The sequence below is a fragment of the Babylonia areolata genome, chromosome 24, assembly GCF_041734735.1.
Source record: "Babylonia areolata isolate BAREFJ2019XMU chromosome 24, ASM4173473v1, whole genome shotgun sequence".
NCBI lineage: Eukaryota > Metazoa > Mollusca > Gastropoda > Neogastropoda > Buccinidae > Babylonia > Babylonia areolata.
In genome coordinates this window covers 3,428,649-3,451,293 of record NC_134899.1, presented here as the reverse complement: position 1 = coordinate 3,451,293, position 22,645 = coordinate 3,428,649, and the positions used below count along the sequence as shown (strand labels likewise).

Here is a 22,645-nt window from a genome sequence, read left to right as displayed (position 1 = left end):
TTTAATATCACTCAGAATGAAAGGTGTGTGATATCATTGGAAGCTGACCTCCAAAATATGCCGCAGTCTGTAAGAATAAAAACTATATTACTTATCATGATTATAATATCAACAATAATGGGTATTTATAATGCACTCTATCTCATTAGTATATGAGCTCAGAGTGTAAACAATGAACATAAATAAAGAAAAAAAATGGTTACTAAAATTAACAAAGGTCACTACCGTATAATCAGACTTATAAGCAAGACATATGGAACCTGTCAACAAAATAAAGCACAGAGAGAGAGAGAGAGAGAGAGAGAGAGAGAGAGAGAGAGTCCTAACAAATGCTGTACTTCCTCAGGCAGCCTTGACACAGCAAGGTACAGCAAGATCAAAAGACCTTTGTGTAAGCTGCCTTAAACCAGTCCCTAAACATGGCCCAACACTCGGCTTATATCACAGATTGACATAAGTTTACATTTGGGCCAACAGCAAAGTGAGAGCTGTATTATCAATGGTTTCTCCAGTCAATGGGAAACCATTTACAGCTTAGTCTTTTGTGAAGGACTATGACTCTCAAACTAGGAGGCAAAACTGCACTGGCTCTTAGTGCTGCAGCCTTGTGGGCTAGTTGGCCTTTGGGAACCATCCCAACGCCGACTGTCCAAAAACCCTCTTGGCCGAGAGAGTGGGGATGTAACTTGGGCAAGACACTCTCCACTATAATCAAATTCCAGCCCAAATAGTCGGAGCAGTTGCCTCTGCTGTTCTGATGGTCATAGTCGGACACGACTGACAATCATACATATAAACATCTGACACATGCCACAGATCTTTCATTCTGACTTTGATCACGACCATTCGGAGGCTTTGATGCTCAGAATTATTGGTGCCCTGGATAATCCACTGCCAACGCTTTAACCACTTGGCTGTTGCTCCATCATTTGATTTGATTTGATTTGATTTACAGAGTTTTGAGGGTTTGTTCAACTGCTAAAAGCAAAGTGATGCATTTTTGTTTGCTCGTCTGTCTGTTGTTCTTTTTCTTTTTTTTTTTTTTTTTTTTTTTTGCTTTTGCGACATGCAGAAACCAATCAGTCAACTGAGCCCTCCTTAGCAGTATTGTCATCACCCTCATTCATCATCAATACTGAAGGGAAAAAAAAAACACAACAAAAAAAAGTCCCACATTCTGTGGCTTTTCTTGTGCTGTTCTCATGGTGACCTTTGTCTTCATATCCCCCACCCCAACCCCCCTCTCAACTCTCTGTGCTTGGGGTGAGTCCTGTGCCAACCCCCCACTCAACTCTCTGTGCTTGGGGTGAGTCCTGTGCCAACCCCCCTCTCAACTCTCTGTGCTTGGGGTGAGTCCTGTGCCAACCCCCCACTCAACTCTCTGTGCTTGGGGTGAGTCCTGTCCTGGTGTCCAGTGTCAGAAAATTGATGGGGGACTGTTGCTGAAGGGACGTGGTGGCAGTCTCCACGTTGGAGGGGACGTTCACTGTGGCTGAGTGATCACTGTCATCAGCAGGGGGCGTCCTGCATATCACACTGGGCACTGCTGAACACTGCCAAATTGACTCAGCAGCAGTGCAGGGTCTCCTCTGGCATGTAACTTTCTGGCGACCTAATGTCAACAGCTCCCTGTTGACTGACTGGTGCTGAGACTGGCAGATGAACGTGAGTGTGGCTGTGAATGGGTGGACGCGGAACAGGTGGTGCAGGAGTTTGGCCACTGGAACCGTGCACATGATGGGGTATTTCAGTTTTCAGTTTTCAGTTTCTCAAGGAGACGTCACTGCATTCGGTCAAATCCAAATCTGCTAAGCCAATGCCTGACAGCAGCAAAGCCTAACGCGCTTGTCAGGCGTTGAATACATGCATATATATTTGTGTACTTGTCAGAGTGGATTTCCTCTACAAAATTTTGCCAGAGCACAACACATTATGTTGTCGTGGGTTGCTTTTTCAGTGCGCCAAGTGCATGCTGCTCACGGGACCTTGGGTTATCATCTCGTCCAAATGACGAGACGCTCAGTTTGATTTTCCAGTTAAGCTTGGGAGAAAGGGTGAGAAGGGGAATTGAACACAGGCCTCACGGTCACTGTATTGATGGGGCAGCAAAGGGTGAGAAGGGGAATTGAACACAGGCCTCACGGTCACTGTATTGATGGGGCAGCAAAGGGAGAGAAGGGGAATTGAACACAGGCCTCACAGTCACTGTATTGATGGGGCAGCAAAGGGAGAGAATGGGAATCAACCTCACGGACACTGTATTGATGGGGCAGCAAAGGGTGAGAAGGGGATCAAACCCAGGCCTGACAGACACTGTACTGATGGGGCAGCAAAGGGTGAGAAGGGGATCAAACCCAGGCCTGACAGACACTGTATTGATGGGGCAGCAAAGGGTGAGAAGGGGATCAAACCCAGGCCTGACAGACACTGTATTGATGGGGCAGCAAAGGGTGAGAAGGGGATCAAACCCAGGCCTGACGGTCACTGTATTGATGGGGCAGCAAAGGGTGAGAAGGGGATCAAACCCAGGCCTGACAGACACTGTATTGATGGGGCAGCAAAGGGTGAGAAGGGGATCAAACCCAGGCCTGACAGACACTGTATTGATGGGGCAGCAAAGGGTGAGAAGGGGATCAAACCCAGGCCTGACAGACACTGTATTGATGGGGCAGCAAAGGGTGAGAAGGGGAATTGAACACAGGCCTGACAGACACTGTATTGATGGGGCAGCAAAGGGTGAGAAGGGGATCAAACCCAGGCCTGACAGACACTGTATTGATGGGGCAGCAAAGGGTGAGAAGGGGATCAAACCCAGGCCTGACAGACACTGTATTGATGGGGCAGCAACGGGAGCAACATCAACATAACAACGAATCAACCACTGACCAGTAGTCCACCTCCTGATTGCCTGACTGTGTCCACACACACATCTGTAGGACTCCGTTTGACCACCTCACCTGAAGACACATAGCAAAGACTCCAGTTAGAAGACACATAACAAAGGCTCCAGTTAGAAGACACATAACAAAGGCTCCATTTAGAAGCCAGTTAGAAGACACATAACAAAGGCTCCAGTTAGAAGCCAGTTAGAAGACACATAACAAAGGCTCCAGTTAGAAGACACATAACAAAGGCTCCAGTTAGAAGACACATAACAAAGGCTCCAGTTAGAAGACACATAACAAAGGCTCCAGTTAGAAGACACATAACAAAGGCTCCAGTTTACTAACTTGAAGATACAAAGGCATTTATATAGCATTGAATCTTGCTCAGAGACAAATCAAAGCACTGATTAATGTGATAATACTTGTGTGAAATAATAATTAAGGTATTTACATAGTACTAACCTTGTTCACAGACAAATCGAAGCATTTCACACCAGTCATTGTGAACATGCATGCATAATCTGATGATACTATATTTTCAAAAGCACTGTGGATGAGAGACAATTTTTTTAAAATAGTTGACTATGACTTTGATGATTTGTCAAAAATGGGGCACTAAATGACTGAGTTCTGACTGGTCCAAACCAGAGAAAATGATGAAGGAAACAGACCGACAAAAAACATGGCTATTACTTGGGTTCCGGTTTTGTAAAGAGTCAATCATCCACATGCCTCAGAACACATTCTGATCAAAGACAAAAAGATTTCACACACACACACACACACCTACACACCCACACACACTCACAAACACAGACACACACAAACACAGACATACACACTCACAAACGCCCCCCACTTCCCCCCCCCCCCCCACCCACCTTCCCCTCCCACACACACACATACATCAACTCACCTACGTCTAATATCACTCAAAGTGAAAAGACGTTAAATCGAATTAAAGAAAGAAACAACTCACCACCCACCTGCGCCCCCCCCCCCCCCCCACCCCCCACACACACACACCCAACACACACACACACACACACATGCACAAAACTTCTTCTTCTTTTTTTTTAAATACAAACTCTTCTGACCATCAGTTTGCTGTTGGATTTGCGAATGATGACACCGAGACCCGTGCCCTGCTCCGACAGGCTCTCGTCAGGCCTCCAGCTTGCTCCTGTAGGAAAGACGCACGTTCAGTGCCTGGCATCAGCAGGGGCAAGGTGGCAGAATGGTTAAGACATTTATCTGCCAGCACAGTGTCTGTGAGGGTCTGGGTTCCAGTCCCACTCCTGCCCTTTCTTTCTGCCCACTTCAGTTGTTGTTGTTGTTGTTTTGCATGTCTGCTGTGCATGTGTGTGTGTGTGTGTGTGTGCGTGTGTCTGTGTGTCTGTGTGCGTGTGTGTACGTGTGTGTGTGTGTGCGTGTGTGTGTTACATTTATTTGCTTGTTTGCTTATTTATCATCATTATTGTCTCTTTATTTTTTTTCTATCTATTTATTATTATTACCTTTTTTCAAGATTATTTATTTATTTGGGGTTTTGGGTGGGGTTTTTTTTCTTTCTTTTTTCTTTTTCTTTTTTTTTTCTGAAGGCCTGACTAAACACATTGGGCTATGCTGCTGGTCAGGCATCTGCTTAGCAGATGTGGTGTAGCATACATGGATTTGTCCAAACACAGTGACACCTCTTTGAGTTACTGATACTGATACTGATATTCTCCCAAGTTAGACTGAAAAATCAGAGCTGAGCATCTTGTCATTCAGATGAGACGGTAAACTGATGTCTTATGTGCGGCACATACTTGCACATGCTTGTGCACTGAAAAGAACCCATGGCAACAAAAGTGTTGTCCTTTGGCAAAATTCTGTTGAAAGAAATCCATTCTGATATGTACACAAATATATATGCCTGCATTCAACGCCTGACAAGCGTTTTGGGTTATGCTGCCATCAGGCATCTGCCTAGCACATGTGGTGTAGCATGTATGGATTTGTCTGAATGCAGTCACACCTCCTTGAGACTTTTGTCAACGGAGGTCTTAGTATGTGGTATCCTGAGTAAGTTCAATCAGAACAGGCGCTACTAAACACCACCGAAGTGACTCAGTAGCAGAGCAGGGTCTCCTCAGGTGTGTGGCCTCCTGGCGACATAACATCAATAATCCCTTGTGGACTGCCAATGCTGGGACTGTGACAGATGAACCAGGGTGTGGCTGTGTACGGGGGACTCCAAATGAGCAGTGTGGGAGTACTACGGAATCTCCCATCGGACCGACGGATGAGTAGGCAGGCAGGCTTATCTGTTGGTGTGTGTCTTCATATGGGAGAAGAGGCTGATTCTGGATGCACAGCACTTCCCACAGGTGTTGCAAGGGAAAATGTCTCCAGAAGTTGAGCCCTGCTTCCTTCGCTCACGCTTCTCCTTAATGGCCAGCGTTCTCTTGTTTTCAAACCTTTTTGTGCCACTAGAGAACAGCATCCTCCAGTGTGAGCAGTCAAGGGCATCAGTTTTCCAGGATCCAACATTAGCCTGGTTGCCTGACCAGCACAGGTGACTTTTTTTAGTGAGGAGGAGTTGTGCAATCCCTTCCCCACTCTCTTGCCTACTGACGCTCACAGTCCCACAGGTTCAGATACTGCCACGTGTAGGATGGCCTCGGCAGGCGCAGGTTTTTTCTTCGGAGTTCCGTCTCCTAGGAGGACTTCCGGCCAAGGATAAGAGCTCCCCCTGCCCTTTGGTCATCTTCTTCCGCCTTCACAGCCGTTGGGAAAGGTTTCCTCCTCTGCCTGGTCCGTCGTTGGGAGACTTCACATGCAGCAGTAGTACTGGGTTACATGGTACCAGTAGCAAGGGCCATGCAGCAGTAGTACTGGGTTACATGGTACCAGTAGCGGCTACAACCCGCTATTGCCGCGGCCCGTTGTTGCCGCGGCCCGCTATTGCCGCGGCCAGTTGTTGCCGAAGCCCTTTTTTTCTTTTTGTTGGTCTTTTTTTAATGTTTTTTTTTAAATTTCATTAAGTACATTAATTTTTATTGACGAGAAAATCTCTTACACAAGGAGAAAGGACGACCCCCAGCGGAAGTTATAATTCGTCAGGAAGGATTTATTCGCTGAACAAGAATAGAAGAGTAAAAGCAAACAAAAGACAAAACATAAGAAAAGTATAGAGAAATGCATAGATCAAATGAAAGTGAAAGTTAGAGGAATTATGACATGAAATGATATTTTTAATTGTGAAACAAAACAACAATCTTGTTTGCATCGTTGTCTTATAAATCAAGAAAATTAATCTGGATTCGTCACATTATGTTCAACACACATTCAGGTGTCATCACATATTAAAAGCCAAAAAAAGGGGGGGAGGGACAAAAAAAGGGGGTGGGGGTGGGGGACAAATAAAACTAAAAAAAGAAATAAAACGTTCGTAACGTACCACGCTTTCTCAAGAAGACAATTTTACCAAAAAAAATCAAAAGAAAGTGCACTAACGTGTTGTTGGAACCAAACTACAAAAAGAGATCTTTGCGAGTTGCACTAAAGGTGTTTACAATACTGGTTGTGGCATCAGTGCTTCACAAGCGAAATAATGAACTCTCCATAACGTGCTGAAGACGAAATTGTCAATTGTGAACTACATTCTGTCACGGCAAAATACCATACCTTATTCAAACTGCTGTAGCAAGGTCAAGGTCAAGGTCAAGGTTCAAGATTTCAATGTGAAATCCAAAATCGTTGCGGCAACAACGGGCCGCGGCAATAGCGGGTTGCGGCAACAACGGGCCGCGGCAATAGCGGGTTGCGGCAATAGCGGGTTGACCCCCCAGTAGCAAGGGCCATGCAGCAGTAGTACTGGGTTACATGGTACCAGTAGCAAGGGCCATGCCCCTGACCTGACCTGACAAGTGTGGGAGTAATGCCACTGAAATGGTGCAGATGATGGTGCAGCAAAAAAGCAGTGGCACTGGGCCGAACACCTGAGGAGATTCTAGACTGAAAGTAAGTGCTGGATTTTCACCTGACTTTCCTGAGTTCAATACTCCTGCTCAGTGCACCAGGTGTGGTGAAGGGTGGAGAATTTTCTGATCTGCCATGTCTACATAACGTGTAGATCTGCCAGTCTGATCTGCCATGTCTACATAACGTGTAGATCTGCCATGTCTACGTAACGTGTAGATCTGCCAGTCTGATCTCCCATGTCTACGTAACGTGTAGATCTGCCAGTCTGATCTGCCATGTCTACATAACGTGTAGATCTGCCATGTCTACGTAACGTGTAGATCTGCCAGTCTGATCTCCCATGTCTACGTAACGTGTAGATCTGCCAGTCTGATCTGCCATGTCTACGTAACGTGTAGATCTGCCATGTCTACATAACGTGTAGATCTCCCATGTCTACGTAACGTGTAGATCTGCCAGTCTGATCTCCCATGTCTACATAACGTGTAGATCTGCCATGTCTACATAACGTGTAGATCTCCCATGTCTACATAACGTGTAGATCTGCCATGTCTACATAACGTGTAGCTCTGCCAGTCTGATCTCCCATGTCTACATAATGTGTAGATCTGCCATGTCTACATAACGTGTAGATCTGCCATGTCTACATAACGTGTAGATCTGCCATGTCTACATAATGTGTAGATCTGCCAGTCTGAACTCCCATGTCTACATAACGTGTAGATCTCCCATGTCTACATAACGTGTAGATCTGCCATGTCTACATAATGTGTAGATCTGCCAGTCTGAACTCCCATGTCTACATAACGTGTAGATCTCCCATGTCTACATAACGTGTAGATCTCCCATGTCTACATAACGTGTAGATCTGCCAGTCTGATCTCCCATCTCTACATAACGTGTAGATCTGCCATGTCTACATAACGTGTAGATCTCCCATGTCTACATAACGTGTAGAACTCCCATGTCTACATAATGTGTAGATCTCCCATGTTCACATAACGTGTAGATCTGCCAGTCTGATCTCCCATGTCTACATAATGTGTAGATCTGCCATGTCTACATAACGTGTAGGTCTCCCATGTCTACATAACGTGTAGATCTGCCAGTCTGATCTCCCATCTCTACATAACGTGTAGATCTGCCATGTCTACATAACGTGTAGATCTCCCATGTCTACATAACATGTAGATCTGCCAGTCTGATCTGCCATGTCTACATAATGTGTAGATCTGCCATGTCTACATAACATGTAGATCTGCCAGTCTGATCTGCCATGTCTACATAATGTGTAGATCTCCCATGTCTACATAACATGTAGATCTGCCAGTCTGATCTGCCATGTCTACATAACGTGGTCTACATAACATGTAGATCTGCTAGTCTGATCTCCCATGTCTACATAATGTGTAGTTCATAACGTGTAGATCTGCCATGTCTACATAACGTGTAGATCTGCCATGTCTACATAACGTGTAGATCTGCCAGTCTGATCTCCCATGTCTACATAACGTGTACTTCATAACGTGTAGATCTGCCATGTCTACATAACGTGTAGATCTGCCAGTCTGATCTCCCATGTCTACATAACGTGTAGATCTCCCATGTCTACATAACGTGTAGATCTACCATGTCTACATAACGTGTAGATCTGCCAGTCTGAGCCCCCTTCAGGGGTGTAGACGTGGGGAAAATGGAGTATGCATGTTAAAGATCCTGTAATCCATGTCAGCATTCGGTGGATTATGGAGACATGGAAATACCCTGCAAGCATCAACGACGACAGATTCCTCAGCAAACTGATGTTGGTCGCCTGATGGAAAACAACAGGACAGGAATAGAGAACATGCTGTCTTGCTGGTTTGCCGACTTGGACACATTCTCTTTTTTCTTTTCTTTTTTTTTCCAAACTCAAGGTTCAAGCCACTGTTCCTCCCCCCCCCCCACCCCCCCTACCCCCCACCTACTCCCTGTTCTATTTGTTCTTTCTTGTTTCCTACCTTTTAAGTTACATTCCTCAAGGTCTGATTGGTGCACTGGGTTTGTACAAAGGCCAGGCATCTCTGCTTTTTTTTTTTTTTTTTTTTTTTTTGTGCTGAACAGATGTGATGTACCATAATTACATAGATCTGTCCGCATGCTCTGATACCTTCTTCAAACTGAAAACTGAAACTGAAACTAAGTTACATTCATTTTTATTCCTCTGCATGAATAAATATAATAGTCGACACACATAGCCAAAACTAAAAGTAAAAATATCTTAAACAACAATATTCTGTTGTCAAGGGCAATTATGTAACAATTACTCTACAGGCAAAAGAATAAACTATCCATAATGTGCCTATTGCTGTGAAAATTGATTACTTTTCATAAATGGCAACAACTAACCTTTTTTGACTGTCATCCCAATGTAAACTGATTACTTTTCATAAATGGCAACAACCAACCTTTTTTGACGGTCATCCCAATGTAAACTGATTACTTTTCATAAATGGCAACAACCAACCTTTTTTGACTGTCATCCCAATGTAAACTGATTACTTTTCATAAATGGCAACAACCAACCTTTTTTGACCGTCATCCCAATGTAAACTGATTACTTTTCATAAATGGCAACAACCAACCTTTTTTGACTTCATCCCAATGTAAACTGATTACTTTTCATAAATGGCAACAACCAATCTTTTTTGACGGTCATCCCAATGTAAATTGATTACTTTTCATAAATGGCAACAACCAACCTTTTTTGACGGTCATCCCAATGTAAATTGATTACTTTTCATAAATGGCAACAACCAACCTTTTTTGACCGTCATCCCAATGTAAACTGATTACTTTTCATAAATGGCAACAACCAACCTTTTTTGACCGTCATCCCAATGTAAACTGATTACTTTTCATAAATGGCTACAACCAACTTTTTTTGACTGTCATCCCAATGTAAACTGATTACTTTTCATAAATGGCAACAACCAACCTTTTTTGACGGTCATCCCAATGTAAACTGATTACTTTTCATAAATGGCAACAACCAACCTTTTTTGACTGTCATCCCAATGTAAACTGATTACTTTTCATAAATGGCAACAACCAACCTTTTTTGACGGTCATCCCAATGTAAACTGATTACTTTTCATAAATGGCAACAACCAACCTTTTTTGACCGTCATCCCAATGTAAACTGATTACTTTTCATAAATGGCAACAACCAACCTTTTTTGACTTCATCCCAATGTAAACTGATTACTTTTCATAAATGGCAACAACCAACCTTTTTTGACTGTCATCCCAATGTAAACTGATTACTTTTCATAAATGGCAACAACCAACCTTTTTTGACGGTCATCCCAATGTAAACTGATTACTTTTCATAAATGGCAACAACCAACCTTTTTTGACCGTCATCCCAATGTAAACTGATTACTTTTCATAAATGGCAACAACCAACCTTTTTTGACCGTCATCCCAATGTAAACTGATTACTTTTCATAAATGGCTACAACCAACCTTTTTTGACTGTCATCCCAATGTAAACTGGTTACTTTTCATAAATGGCAACAACCAACCTTTTTTGACTGTCATCCCAATGTAAACTGATTACTTTTCATAAATGGCAACAACCAACCTTTTTTGACTGTCATCCCAATGTAAACTGATTACTTTTCATAAATGGCTACAACCAACCTTTTTTGACTGTCATCCCAATATAAACTGATTACTTTTCATAAATGGCAACAACCAACCTTTTTTGACCGTCATCCCAATGGCCAGTGGTTCGTTACCCTTTCTGAGGCGAGGGTGTTCATCTGTCCTCCAGATATCGTAGCCACGGTTATTGCTGAAACCATAGCAGTTGCTGCCTCCCCTGTCCCAGTTGACCCAGTGGACAGAGCCTGTAAAAGGTTAAAGGTTAACTCTCACCACCACCAACTTTCTGTGTGAAAAATATTCCTCAGCACCAAATATTTTGGACTAAACGCTCACTGTCACATGATTCCGTTCATGTAACAACAACACAGTAGACTTGTTCACTTCAAACTGGGTCAGGGGGTGAAGGTTGGTCTTTGCTCTACTGTGCAAGAAAGTTGGCTGCAGCTGTCAAGCTTTGTTACCATGTGAAAAACAGTCCTTTTAACATGACCCCTCCATGATGACTAAAGCTGCCCGTTGTGGTGAACTGTCCAGTCAACTGAACTAACGTATGGCGGCAAAAGATTTCAAGATTTGAACCTGAACATATGTTGTGTGGTGAATTCCTCTACAGGACTTTACCGGCCACAGCACTTTTGCTGCAGTGATTTCTTTGATATGCATGCTGCACAGTGGATGTACCGACACCAGTTTGAAAACAGAAGAAAGCAGGTTTCAATCAATCAATCAGTCACTTTACTGTCTGAACTAGAGTGCAGAAATTCACCTTCAGGCTAGTTGTAAAGAAATTAAACACTTATTTTAAGAGATAGTAGTTTTTAAGTGAAGACATTCATTCCATCATTAATTCAAAACATAAATCTAAGTGTGGTGGCTGGCATCCATATCCAGTGGAGCTGAGGAAAACCCACATTCAAAGAAGAAGAATTGAAAGAAATGGTGGTGTCATACAAAGTCTCACATGTTAAAAGTGTGCTGATTATCACTGAAAGCACAACACACTTTCAACAGCAAGAAAAACACAGAAACGCTTCCAACAAAGCTCAGTGGCCAGCATAGTCAGTTTCAGTTTCAGTTTCAGTAGCTCAAGGAGGCGTCACTGCGTTCGGACAAATCCATATACGCTACACCACATCTGCCAAACAGATGCCTGACCAGCAGCGTAACCCAACGCGCTTTGTCAGGCCTTGAGAAAAAAAAAAAAAAAAAAAAAAAATATATATATATATATATATATATATATATATATATATACATAAGCGTACATACATAAATAAATAAAGTCATACCTTTATAGTCCATACTCCAGCATAGTCATACCTTGCTGAAGTGTGAATGTTCATTGGTTTCTGCTCTTTTTTGCATAAAAAAAACAAAAAAACATGACGATGCCAGTAAACTGTCCACACACACCTCTAAAATAATGGCAAATTTGACACTAGCATGGTCAGCAGATCTTCACGTAATTGATGGTTATGAAATTTTCTTGCTTCACACAGATTAGAAACCAAAAAAATTGGATAATATGCCACATGATATATATAGACAGATAGATAGATAGACAGACATACACACAGAGACAGAAATAAATACAGACAGAGAGATAGATAAATAAAGATCTAAAGAGATAGACAGACATATAGATAGACAAACAGATAGATTTCTCAACTTCATATTCTGCAGTTACTTAGTATTCCACTTTTAATTTTTGTCTGTTACATTCTTATTTATCTATCTTCCTATCTATCAATGTTAAGAAACTGCTTGTGAGAGATGTAGGCTGAGAAAGAAATGAAATCAGATGAAATAAAACAAAATAAAACAACTTTACATATGATGTGACAAGACAAAACAAAGCAAAACAGAATAGAATATTATAACAACAAAAAATGAAATATAACAATACAATCAAAGAAAGTAAAATAAAACAAAACAATACAAACTTGTATCAAATAAAACATAATGAAATAAAATAGAATAGAATATGATAAAAAGTAAACAATGTACTGCCCTGTCCCTCAAGATATGAAATAAAATAAAGTAAAAGAAAATAAAATGAATTGAATAAAATAAAATAATACAAAATATGATAACAAGAAAATGTAGAGACATATGTCATGATCGATGATGACGGTACAAGGACGAAAATGTAGAGACATATGTCATGATAATGATGACGGTACAAGGATGAAAATGTACAGACATATGTCACGATCGATGATGACGGTACAAGGATGAAAATGTACAGACATATGTCACGATCAATGATGACGGTACAAGGACGAAAATGTAGAGACATATGTCATGATCAATGATGACAGTACAAGGATGAAAATGTAGAGACATATGTCATGATCGATGATGACAGTACAAGGATGAAAATGTACAGACATATGTCATGATAATGATGACAGCACAAGGACGAAAATGTAGAGACATATGTCATGATCAATGATGACAGTACAAGGATGAAAATGTAGAGACATATGTCATGATAATGATGACAGCACAAGGACAAAAATGTAGAGACATATGTCATGATAATGATGACAGCACAAGGACGAAAATGTAGAGACATATGTCATGATCGATGATGACGGTACAAGGATGAAAATGTAGAGACATATGTCATGATCAATGATGACGGTACAAGGATGAAAATGTAGAGACATATGTCATGATCAATGATGACAGTACAAGGATGAAAATGTAGAGACATATGTCATGATCGATGATGACAGTACAAGGATGAAAATGTAGAGACATATGTCATGATCAATGATGACAGTACAAGGATGAAAATGTACAGACATATGTCATGATCGATGATGACAGAACAAGGATGAAAATGTACAGACATATGTCACGATCGATGATGACAGTACAAGGATGAAAATGTACAGACATATGTCATGATCGATGATGACGGTACAAGGATGACAATGTACAGACATATGTCAAGATCGATGATGACAGAACATAAATGAAAATGAAACAAAACAAAGTATGGTAAGACAAAAATGAATTGGAATTAAATAAAAGCAGTAAAATAAATTTCAGTTTCAAGGAGTTGTCTGAGCTTGCGGACAGATCCATATACGCTATCCATATCTGCCACAAACAAAAAATATGTAAAAGATGTCTAAAAAAGCACATGCCTGGCCTCATAAACCCAACACGCTGATCACACCTTGAGAGTCTGTAATTAGTTTGTGGCAAACATTAAAACAAAAATAAAAAGAAATGAACTAGAAATAAAATGAAATAGAATAAAATAAAAATAAAACGAAATGAAATGAATGAAATAAAATGAAGTAAAATAACCATGAAATAAAGTGGGACACAAAACAGAGCACAATGTACTGACATGTGTAGTCGTGGTGGATGACGGTGCCAGGTCCCTCCCCATCCTGGTCATTGAACTTCCAGTCAGGGCCCCTGATCACCCGCGTACCCAGCGGCAGTCGCTTCCCCTGGTTCACCTTGTCTGCAACCACAATCGTTGGAACCGCTCTGGTTTAAGTGTTGATTTCAGCTTCAAGGGTGCATCACAGCTGACTGATCAAAATATGACATTCATTTTTGTAAGGTAAAAAGGTTAAAGTTCCCATAGCCTTTTATGGCATGAGAGGCAGTGAATTCATACCCATTGTGTCTCGGGCTTGCCAGAATAAGAAGGCAGGCCAGATCAAAGTCCTCTCCTTCTGCTACTTTAACCATCCCCAACTGGTCAGATACCCATTCATACGGGGCTTAATGAGGAAAACCGAAGTGCCTTTTCCAAGGACACAGCACGGCACCGAAATGGGGCCTTGCATCCCACTTTCTGGATCTTAAAATGAAAATTAAATCAAACTATGGAAGTGGCTCAATCAACACTGTGAAACGTGACCCCAAGTTTGTAAAGCACTTAAGGGTTTGGTCTCCAACCAAGGATAGGCTCTGTACAAGTATCCGTATCACATCAAATCAAATGTTTCTGTGGCCTTTCATGCCCTGCTGTCATGGTGACTCCCCTCCTTCCTTGTTTGGGATGAGTCCTGTCAGTTATATTGTCATTATATGTGATGTTGTTTCATAGTCATTGAACCTGATGTTTGTTGACCTCACCAAAGCATTTGACACTGTGAGCAGGAAAGGTCTATGGCAAATCATGGAAGGACTAGAATGTCCTCCTCAGTCTGGTCATCCAGCTGCATGGAAATCAGCGTAGCAAAGTCTGATACAGCAACGACCTCGCAGAGCCTTTCCCCATAGAAAACGGTGTCCACCAAGGCTATGTCTTTGCACCAGCTCTTTTCACCATCTTCTTCAGCATGATGCCCCATGGAGCCACAGAAGACCTTGATGACAAGGAAGGTGTCTACATCCGATGCCATACTGATGGCGGTCTGTCCATCCTGAGGTGCCTCCAGGCCCAAACCAAGACACTGAAGCAACTCATCCAAGCCATGCTGTTGAAGATGCAACTGGGCTGGAGTGGGCTTGTCTCCAGGATGGAGGATCACTGCCTGCCCAAGACTGCTGTACAGTGAACTCTCCACTGGCCACCATGACAGAGTGGCACAAAGAAAAAGAGGTACAAGGACTCTAATGAAATCCCTGCACACCTGTCACATTGACCATCATCATAGGTCCACTCAAGCTGCAGATTGTGTGACCTGGTGACACTCCATCCACCAAGCTGTCATCTCTTACCAGGATGCACCCAGATCCAGCCTGGAGGAAAAAAGTAAAAGGAGGAAACCCCTGTGACATCACAGCAACCAACCCAGAACAGACTTTCCTTCCACTGCAGCCACTGCGGACAGACCTGGCAGTCTTGAATTGGCCTCGTCAGCCACCAGCAACCGCCTTCCTTAATCTTTGTTCATGATGGGAGGGAGCGTGGCGGTGGTGGGAGGGGGGGGAGGATATGGAGAGGGAGGTGGGAGGAGGGGGGATTGAAGTGTAAAGTGCTTTCAGCAGTATTTCTGGAAAAAAAACAACACTGTATACATGTCCATTATTGTTATCATTATTACTGTCACTGGTCCCAGAATCTGATTGATCATGGGGGTGCTCCACTGCTGTCAAGTTATTACAATAATGATATCGTCACGATAAACATAACACCTGTTCTGTGATGTGAAGTGGTGTGATTATAATTATATTGTGATTATAAAAAAAAACAAAAAACTGTCATAATAACTATATTGTCATCATAACTATATTACCATTCTAATGATATGATGCAGTCACTATAAACTTTACAACTGTTGCATAACGTGAAGTGGTGTGATTATTATCATACTGTCATAATTATATTGTCATTATAATAATGTTTTCAGTATAATGATTATACAGTCACAAAGAAACATAACACCTGTTGTGTGAAGTGCAGTGGTGTGATTGTAATTATATTATCATTATGATAATATTGTCACTGTGATTAGACTGTCATTATTATGATATTATAATGACAAATGTTGTTGTTGTTGTTTGTCTTTCAGATTTTAAGATGACCATGACTTCAGTATCAGATGGAGGATCTGTGATTGAACGTCTGGAGGTGATGGATTAGGCCCATCCAGGCCCCAAAAGTCCGGCCACATGTGGGACATGCGTGGCTTGGTGCGGCCATGTGGGACATACGTGGCTTGGTGCGGCCATGTGGGACATACGTGGCTTGGTGCGGCCATGTGGGACATACGTGGCTTGGTGCGGCCACATGTGGGACATGCGTGGCTTGGTGCAGTTACATGTGGGACATAGTGGAGTGATGGCCTGGAGGTAACGCGTCCGCCTAGGAAGCGAGAGAATCTGAGCGTGCTGGTTCGAATCATGGCTCAGCCGCCGATATTTTCTCCCCCTCCATTAGACCTTGAGTGGTGGTCTGGACGCTAGTCATTCGGATTAGACGATAAACCGAGGTCCCGTGTGCAGCATGCACTTAGCGCACGTAAAAGAACCCACAGCAACAAAAGGGTTGTTCCTGGCAAAATTCTGTAGAAAAATCCACTTCGATAGGAAAAACAAATAAAACTGCACGCAGGAAAAAATACAAAAAAAAATGGGTGGCGCTGTAGTGTAGCGACGCGCTCTCCCTGGCCGGGGAGAGCAGCCTGAATTTCACACAGAGAAATCTGTTGTGATAAAAAGGAATACATATACAAATACAAATACGTGGCTCGGTGCTGTAATGGAAGGGGAGGCAACTTGTGCCTTGAGCCTCTGCAGTGCTCCTGTTTTCTGCTGTGTACGCTCCTTCAGTGATCTCACTTTGCTAGACTGAGCAATCCAGAGCAAGCCATTGCCAGCTACTGGGACTGATGTTGAGGTCTATGAGGGACACTTTGAGGCAGTCTTTGAAGCCTTTCTTCTGCCCCCGAACTGAGCGCTTGCCCTGCCTCAGCTCTCTATACATGGCCGGCCCATCTGGCTGGGGGGTTTCTGCAGGAGGGGGTGTTGTCATTATAAACATAACACCTGTCGTGGGAAGTAGAGTGAAGTCATGCCATTATGATTCTATCATCATTGTGATTATAATGTCGTTATAATTATGTTCTCATTATAGTAATAATATACTCACTGTTGTGTGTGAGGTAAAGTGAAGTCATGCCAATAAAATTATATTATCATTATAATTGTATTGTCATTATAGTAACAATATATTCACTATAAACATGTCATTATAGTAGCAATATATTCACTATAAACATGTCAGTAAAGTAAAAATATATTCATGATAAACATGTTAATACAGTAACAATATATTCACTATAAACATGTCAATATAGTAACAATATATTCACGATAAACAGAACACCCGTTGAGTGAAGTGACGTGATGCAGAGGTAAAAAGGTGGAGTCTGACACGGCCAACTGCAAGTTTATCTATTATTAGATTCATTATTCTTCACGTGCCTGTGTCTTCAAACACATTGTCAAGGTCGTCCGGCTGCACATCTTCAGATCGCTGCCTCTTCCTCGTGGGGTTCTTAAGTTCTTGATGAACAACCTCCGACACCTTCTTCTTCTCTATGCTAGTGAGGTCAGGGGTCAGTGCGGTAATTGTAGCGTCTACCACTTGTGGCCCCATTTCTTCAGATTTCCCCTTCAAGCAGGCCAGCACTTTGCCAATGGTGTCCTGCACAGCCACAATGACAAATTCATCTGTTAGTTACTTACTTACTTAGTTAGCTGGCTAGTTAGTTAGCCAGTTAGTTAGTTGTTAGTTGGTTAGTTAGTCAGTTGTTTATTCATGTATTTATGTATTTACTTCTTTTTTTTAAAATCTGTTTATTCATTCATTGATTCATTTATTCATTTATCTACTTATTTATCTATTCCTTTATTTATTCACTTATTCATTCATTTATCTATTTATTTGTTTATTTAGTTTTATTTATTTATCAGTACAGGACACATCATGGTGGAAAAACTGTAATTATCCATCCAAAAGAGGATGGGCGGGAAAACCTGAAAAACAACCCCAAACTTCAGCACATGCACAGTCACATTTACACACATGAAATCTAGGACATGACTCTGATGATGATGATTCTCAATTTTGAGCCCAACAATTAAAAAGATATACTAACCTGAACATGAAGATGATTATACATAACACACAAAATTATACATAAAGACAGGCACACAAAACCAAAAACTGCCAATAGGGTCCTCACATATCCTAGGCATAAACAAAAGAATACAGCATACTACACATGCCCAATCATCAAGTCCAGTTTCAGTTTCTCAAGGAGGTATCACTGCGTTCAGACAAATCCATATACACTACTACACATCTGCTAGGCAGATGCCTGACCAGCAGCATAGCCCAACACGCTGAGTCAGGCCTTGAGTGCATGCCTGTATATCTGTGTTCCTTGCCAGAGGACAACACTCTCGTTGCCATGGGTTGTTTTTCAGTGCACTAAGTGCATGCTGCACACGGGACCTCAGTTTATCATCTCATGCAAATGACTACATAGTCAGTTTGATTTTCCAGTCAGGCTTGGAGAGAAAAGGTGAGGGTGGGTTTTGAACCCAGACCCTGGCAGACTCTGTGTTGGCAGCTCAGCATCTTAACCATTCTGCCACCTTCCTCCTTTGTCAAGTCCAGAGAAAGACCACCAAAAAGATATTCAACGCTTTCTACAATACAGGTGAATGGACCAGCAAGGCAGGTTACCAGAAAGGGAGAGATGACAGAAATAAAAATACAGGTGAATAGATCAGCCAGGCATGTTACAAGGGAGAGATGACAGAAATAAAAATACAGGTGAATGAACCAGCAAGGCAGGTTACAAGGGAGAGATGACAGAAATAAAAATACAGGTGAATGAACCAGCAAGGCAGGTTACAAGGGAGAGACGACAGAAATAAAAATACAGGTGAATGAACCAGCAAGGCAGGTTACAAGGGAGAGACGACAGAAATAAAAATACAGGTGAATGAACCAGCAAGGCAGGTTACAAGGGCGAGACGACAGAAATAAAAATACAGGTGAATGAACCAGCAAGACAGGTTACAAGGGAGAGACGACAGAAATAAAAATACAGGTGAATGAACCAGCAAGGCAGGTTACAAGGGAGAGATGACAGAAATAAAAATACAGGTGAATGGACCAGCAAGGCAGGTTACCAGAAAGGGAGAGATGACAGAAATAAAAATACAGGTGAATGGACCAGCAAGGCAGGTTACCAGAAAGGGAGAGATGACAGAAATAAAAATACAGGTGAATGAACCAGCAAGGCAGGTTACAAGGGAGAGACGACAGAAATAAAAATACAGGTGAATGAACCAGCAAGACAGGTTACAAGGGAGAGATGACAGAAATAAAAATACAGGTGAATGAACCAGCCAGGCAGGTTACAAGGGAGAGATGACAGAAATAAAAATACAGGTGAATGAACCAGCAAGGCAGGTTACAAGGGAGAGACGACAGAAATAAAAATACAGGTGAATGAACCAGCCAGGCAGGTTACCAGAAAGGGAGAGACGACAGAAATAAAAATACAGGTGAATGAACCAGCAAGGCAGGTTACCAGAAAGGGAGAGATGACAGAAATAAAAATACAGGTGAATAGATCAGCCAGGCAGGTTACAAGGGAGAGATGACAGAAATAAAAATACAGGTGAATAGATCAGCCAGGCATGTTACAAGGGAGAGATGACAGAAATAAAAATACAGGTGAATGGACCAGCCAGGCAGGTTACAAGGGAGAGATGACAGAAATAAAAATACAGGTGAATGAACCAGCAAGGCAGGTTACAAGGGAGAGATGACAGAAATAAAAATACAGGTGAATGAACCAGCAAGGCAGGTTACAAGGGAGAGACGACAGAAATAAAAATACAGGTGAATAGATCAGCCAGGCAGGTTACAAGGGAGAGACGACAGAAATAAAAATACAGGTGAATGGACCAGCAAGGCAGGTTACAAGGGAGAGACGACAGAAATAAAAATACAGGTGAATAGATCAGCCAGGCAGGTTACAAGGGAGAGATGACAGAAATGAAAATACAGGTGAATGAACCAGCCAGGCAGGTTACCAGAAAGGGAGAGATGACAGAAATAAAAATACAGGTGAATGAACCAGCCAGGCAGGTTACAAGGGAGAGATGACAGAAATAAAAATACAGGTGAATAGATCAGCCAGGCAGGTTACAAGGGAGAGATGACAGAAATAAAAATACAGGTGAATGAACCAGCAAGGCAGGTTACAAGGGAGAGATGACAGAAATAAAAATACAGGTGAATAGATCAGCCAGGCAGGTTACAAGGGAGAGATGACAGAAATAAAAATACAGGTGAATAGATCAGCCAGGCAGGTTACAAGGGAGAGATGACAGAAATAAAAATACAGGTGAATGAACCAGCAAGGCAGGTTACAAGGGAGAGATGACAGAAATAAAAATACAGGTGAATGAACCAGCAAGGCAGGTTACAAGGGAGAGATGACAGAAATAAAAATACAGGTGAATAGATCAGCCAGGCAGGTTACAAGGGAGAGATGACGGAAATAAAAATACAGGTGACTGGACCAGCATGGCAAGTTACAAGGGAGAGATGACGACAGAAATAAAAATACAGGTGACTGGACCAGCATGGCAGGTTACAAGGGAGAGATGACAGAAATAAAAATACAGGTGAATAGACCAGCCAGGCAGGTTACCAGAAAGGGAGAGATGACAGAAATAAAAATACAGGTGACTGGACCAGCATGGCAGGTTACAAGGGAGAGACAACGACAGAAGAAAAAAAAACAGAAACAGAGAGATAGAGAAAAGAGCAGAATTTCCAGAAAATGGGGATGTGGATTAGATTCAAAGAGCCTTTGGGAAACAGAAGTGGGGAATGAGGGGGGGAGGGGGTGTGAGGAGGAGGGCAGGAGGGTGGGGGAGGGGGTGTGAGGAGGAGGGCAGGAGGGTGGGGGAGGGGGAGGGCGAGGAGGGGGGCGAGGGGGTGCGAGGAGGAGGGCAGGAGGGTGGTAAGGGGGAGGGTGAGGAGGAGGGCAGGAGGGTGGTGAGGGGGAGGGTGAGGAGGAGGGCAGGAGGGTGGGGGAGGGGGTGTGAGGAGGAGGGCAGGAGGGGGGGGGAGGGGGTGCGAGGAGGAGGGCAGGAGGGTGGGGGAGGGGGTGCGAGGAGGAGGGCAGGAGGGTGGGGGAGGGGGAGGGGGAGGAGGAGGGCAGGAGGGTGGTGGAGGGGGAGGGGAGGAAAGTTAATTGGCAATAACAATGAAAGGCTGTAGGAAGAAAAAAGAAAATTATAGAACACTTATTAGCAAACACATTCATAAGTGCAAATGGCCACGCCCTTAAAAAAAAAAAAAGAAAAGAAAGAAAAAAAAACAGTATCTGAAAATGCTTTTTTCCAAGTAAAATGACACTTCAACAAGAATATACATATGAATACATAATTCTTCCATTGATATGTTTTCTCTGAAACTGCCAGAAATCAGTCCTCAGACCTGTCCACACACACGCGGCAATGCCACAAATCAAAGGACCCTGTGAACTGACAGAAAATATAGTGCTGTCAGATAGATTAGATTATCAGTTTCATTTTCAAGTTCACATATTTTCAGTTTTACAAAAGACACCTTTGAATACTCTGAATTTTACTGTTTCACAACTTTGTCTGGAATTTTACCTGGGGTAGGCTCCCAGGGCCTGATCAGTGCATTAGGTTATGTGAAGATCTGGCATCTGCTTTTTTTGCTTTGTGTGTGTGTGTGTGTGTGTGTGTGTGTATGTGTGTGTGTGAGATTTGGTGTTGAGTATATGGATCTGTCTGCACACCGTGACATCTCCTTGAAACTGAAACTGTCTGGAATTTCCACAAATAAATGTTGCAAGTAATGCAGACTGTGGATTACAAAGCACAAGAATACTTATATGTGTCTAAAAGAGAAACTGTTGACGTGTTTGCTGATATAAAGGCGACGTTAAAAAAAATTTCTTCAGGCATTTGATCCACAGAACAAGCTTTAGTTTGATCAGTCAATAAAAATACAAAATCATAAACAAATACTTAACACAGCTCAAGCTCCCACAGCACATTCTACAAATATAAACTGAGCAAATTTCCCATTGAAAAGAAATGATAACACTACTGCTACTACTACTACTACTACTACTACTACCACCACCACCACTTCTACTACTACTACTACTACTACTACTACCAATAATAATGATAATGATGATGATGATGATAATATTAATAATAATGATAACAATAACAATAATAATAACAACAGTAATAACAATAACAATAATAATAATAATAATAATAAAAACTACACACAAAAAATAAAATTACCACAAAATAGAGAGACATTTTTTCCAAGCAACACTGTATATTATGGATCAGTACTGTGTTTTCAAAATACACCTGAAAGTTTCCACGTACCTGCACTCTGAAATACTGACACAATTCCTGAACGTTCTCTGGCTCCATGTACACACCATCACACAGATCTGCCATGGTTTGCATGTATTTCTGTTCAACACACACCATCATCATCATCATCATGTATCATGTACTTCTGTTCAACACACACCAACATCATCATCATCATCATCATGTATCATGTACTTCTGTTCAGCACACACCATCATCATCATCATCATCATGTATCATGTACTTCT

At 42.2% G+C, this 22,645-nt stretch overlaps 1 protein-coding gene across 1 annotated transcript in view; it reads right to left on the bottom strand.

Annotated features, from left to right (window-relative positions):
- The window catches only part of LOC143298527 (uncharacterized), a 65,172-nt gene that overhangs the window by 13,043 nt on the left and 29,484 nt on the right, over positions 1 to 22,645 (bottom strand). Inside the window, exons 16-21 of the mRNA XM_076611380.1 lie at positions 22,407 to 22,496; positions 17,412 to 17,634; positions 13,873 to 13,992; positions 10,598 to 10,747; positions 3,983 to 4,068; positions 2,887 to 2,957 (exon numbers count right to left, since the gene is read on the bottom strand). Of these exons, the coding sequence (XP_076467495.1) occupies positions 2,887 to 2,957; positions 3,983 to 4,068; positions 10,598 to 10,747; positions 13,873 to 13,992; positions 17,412 to 17,634; positions 22,407 to 22,496 (740 nt within the window). The remainder of the gene's footprint in view (positions 1 to 2,886; positions 2,958 to 3,982; positions 4,069 to 10,597; positions 10,748 to 13,872; positions 13,993 to 17,411; positions 17,635 to 22,406; positions 22,497 to 22,645) is intronic.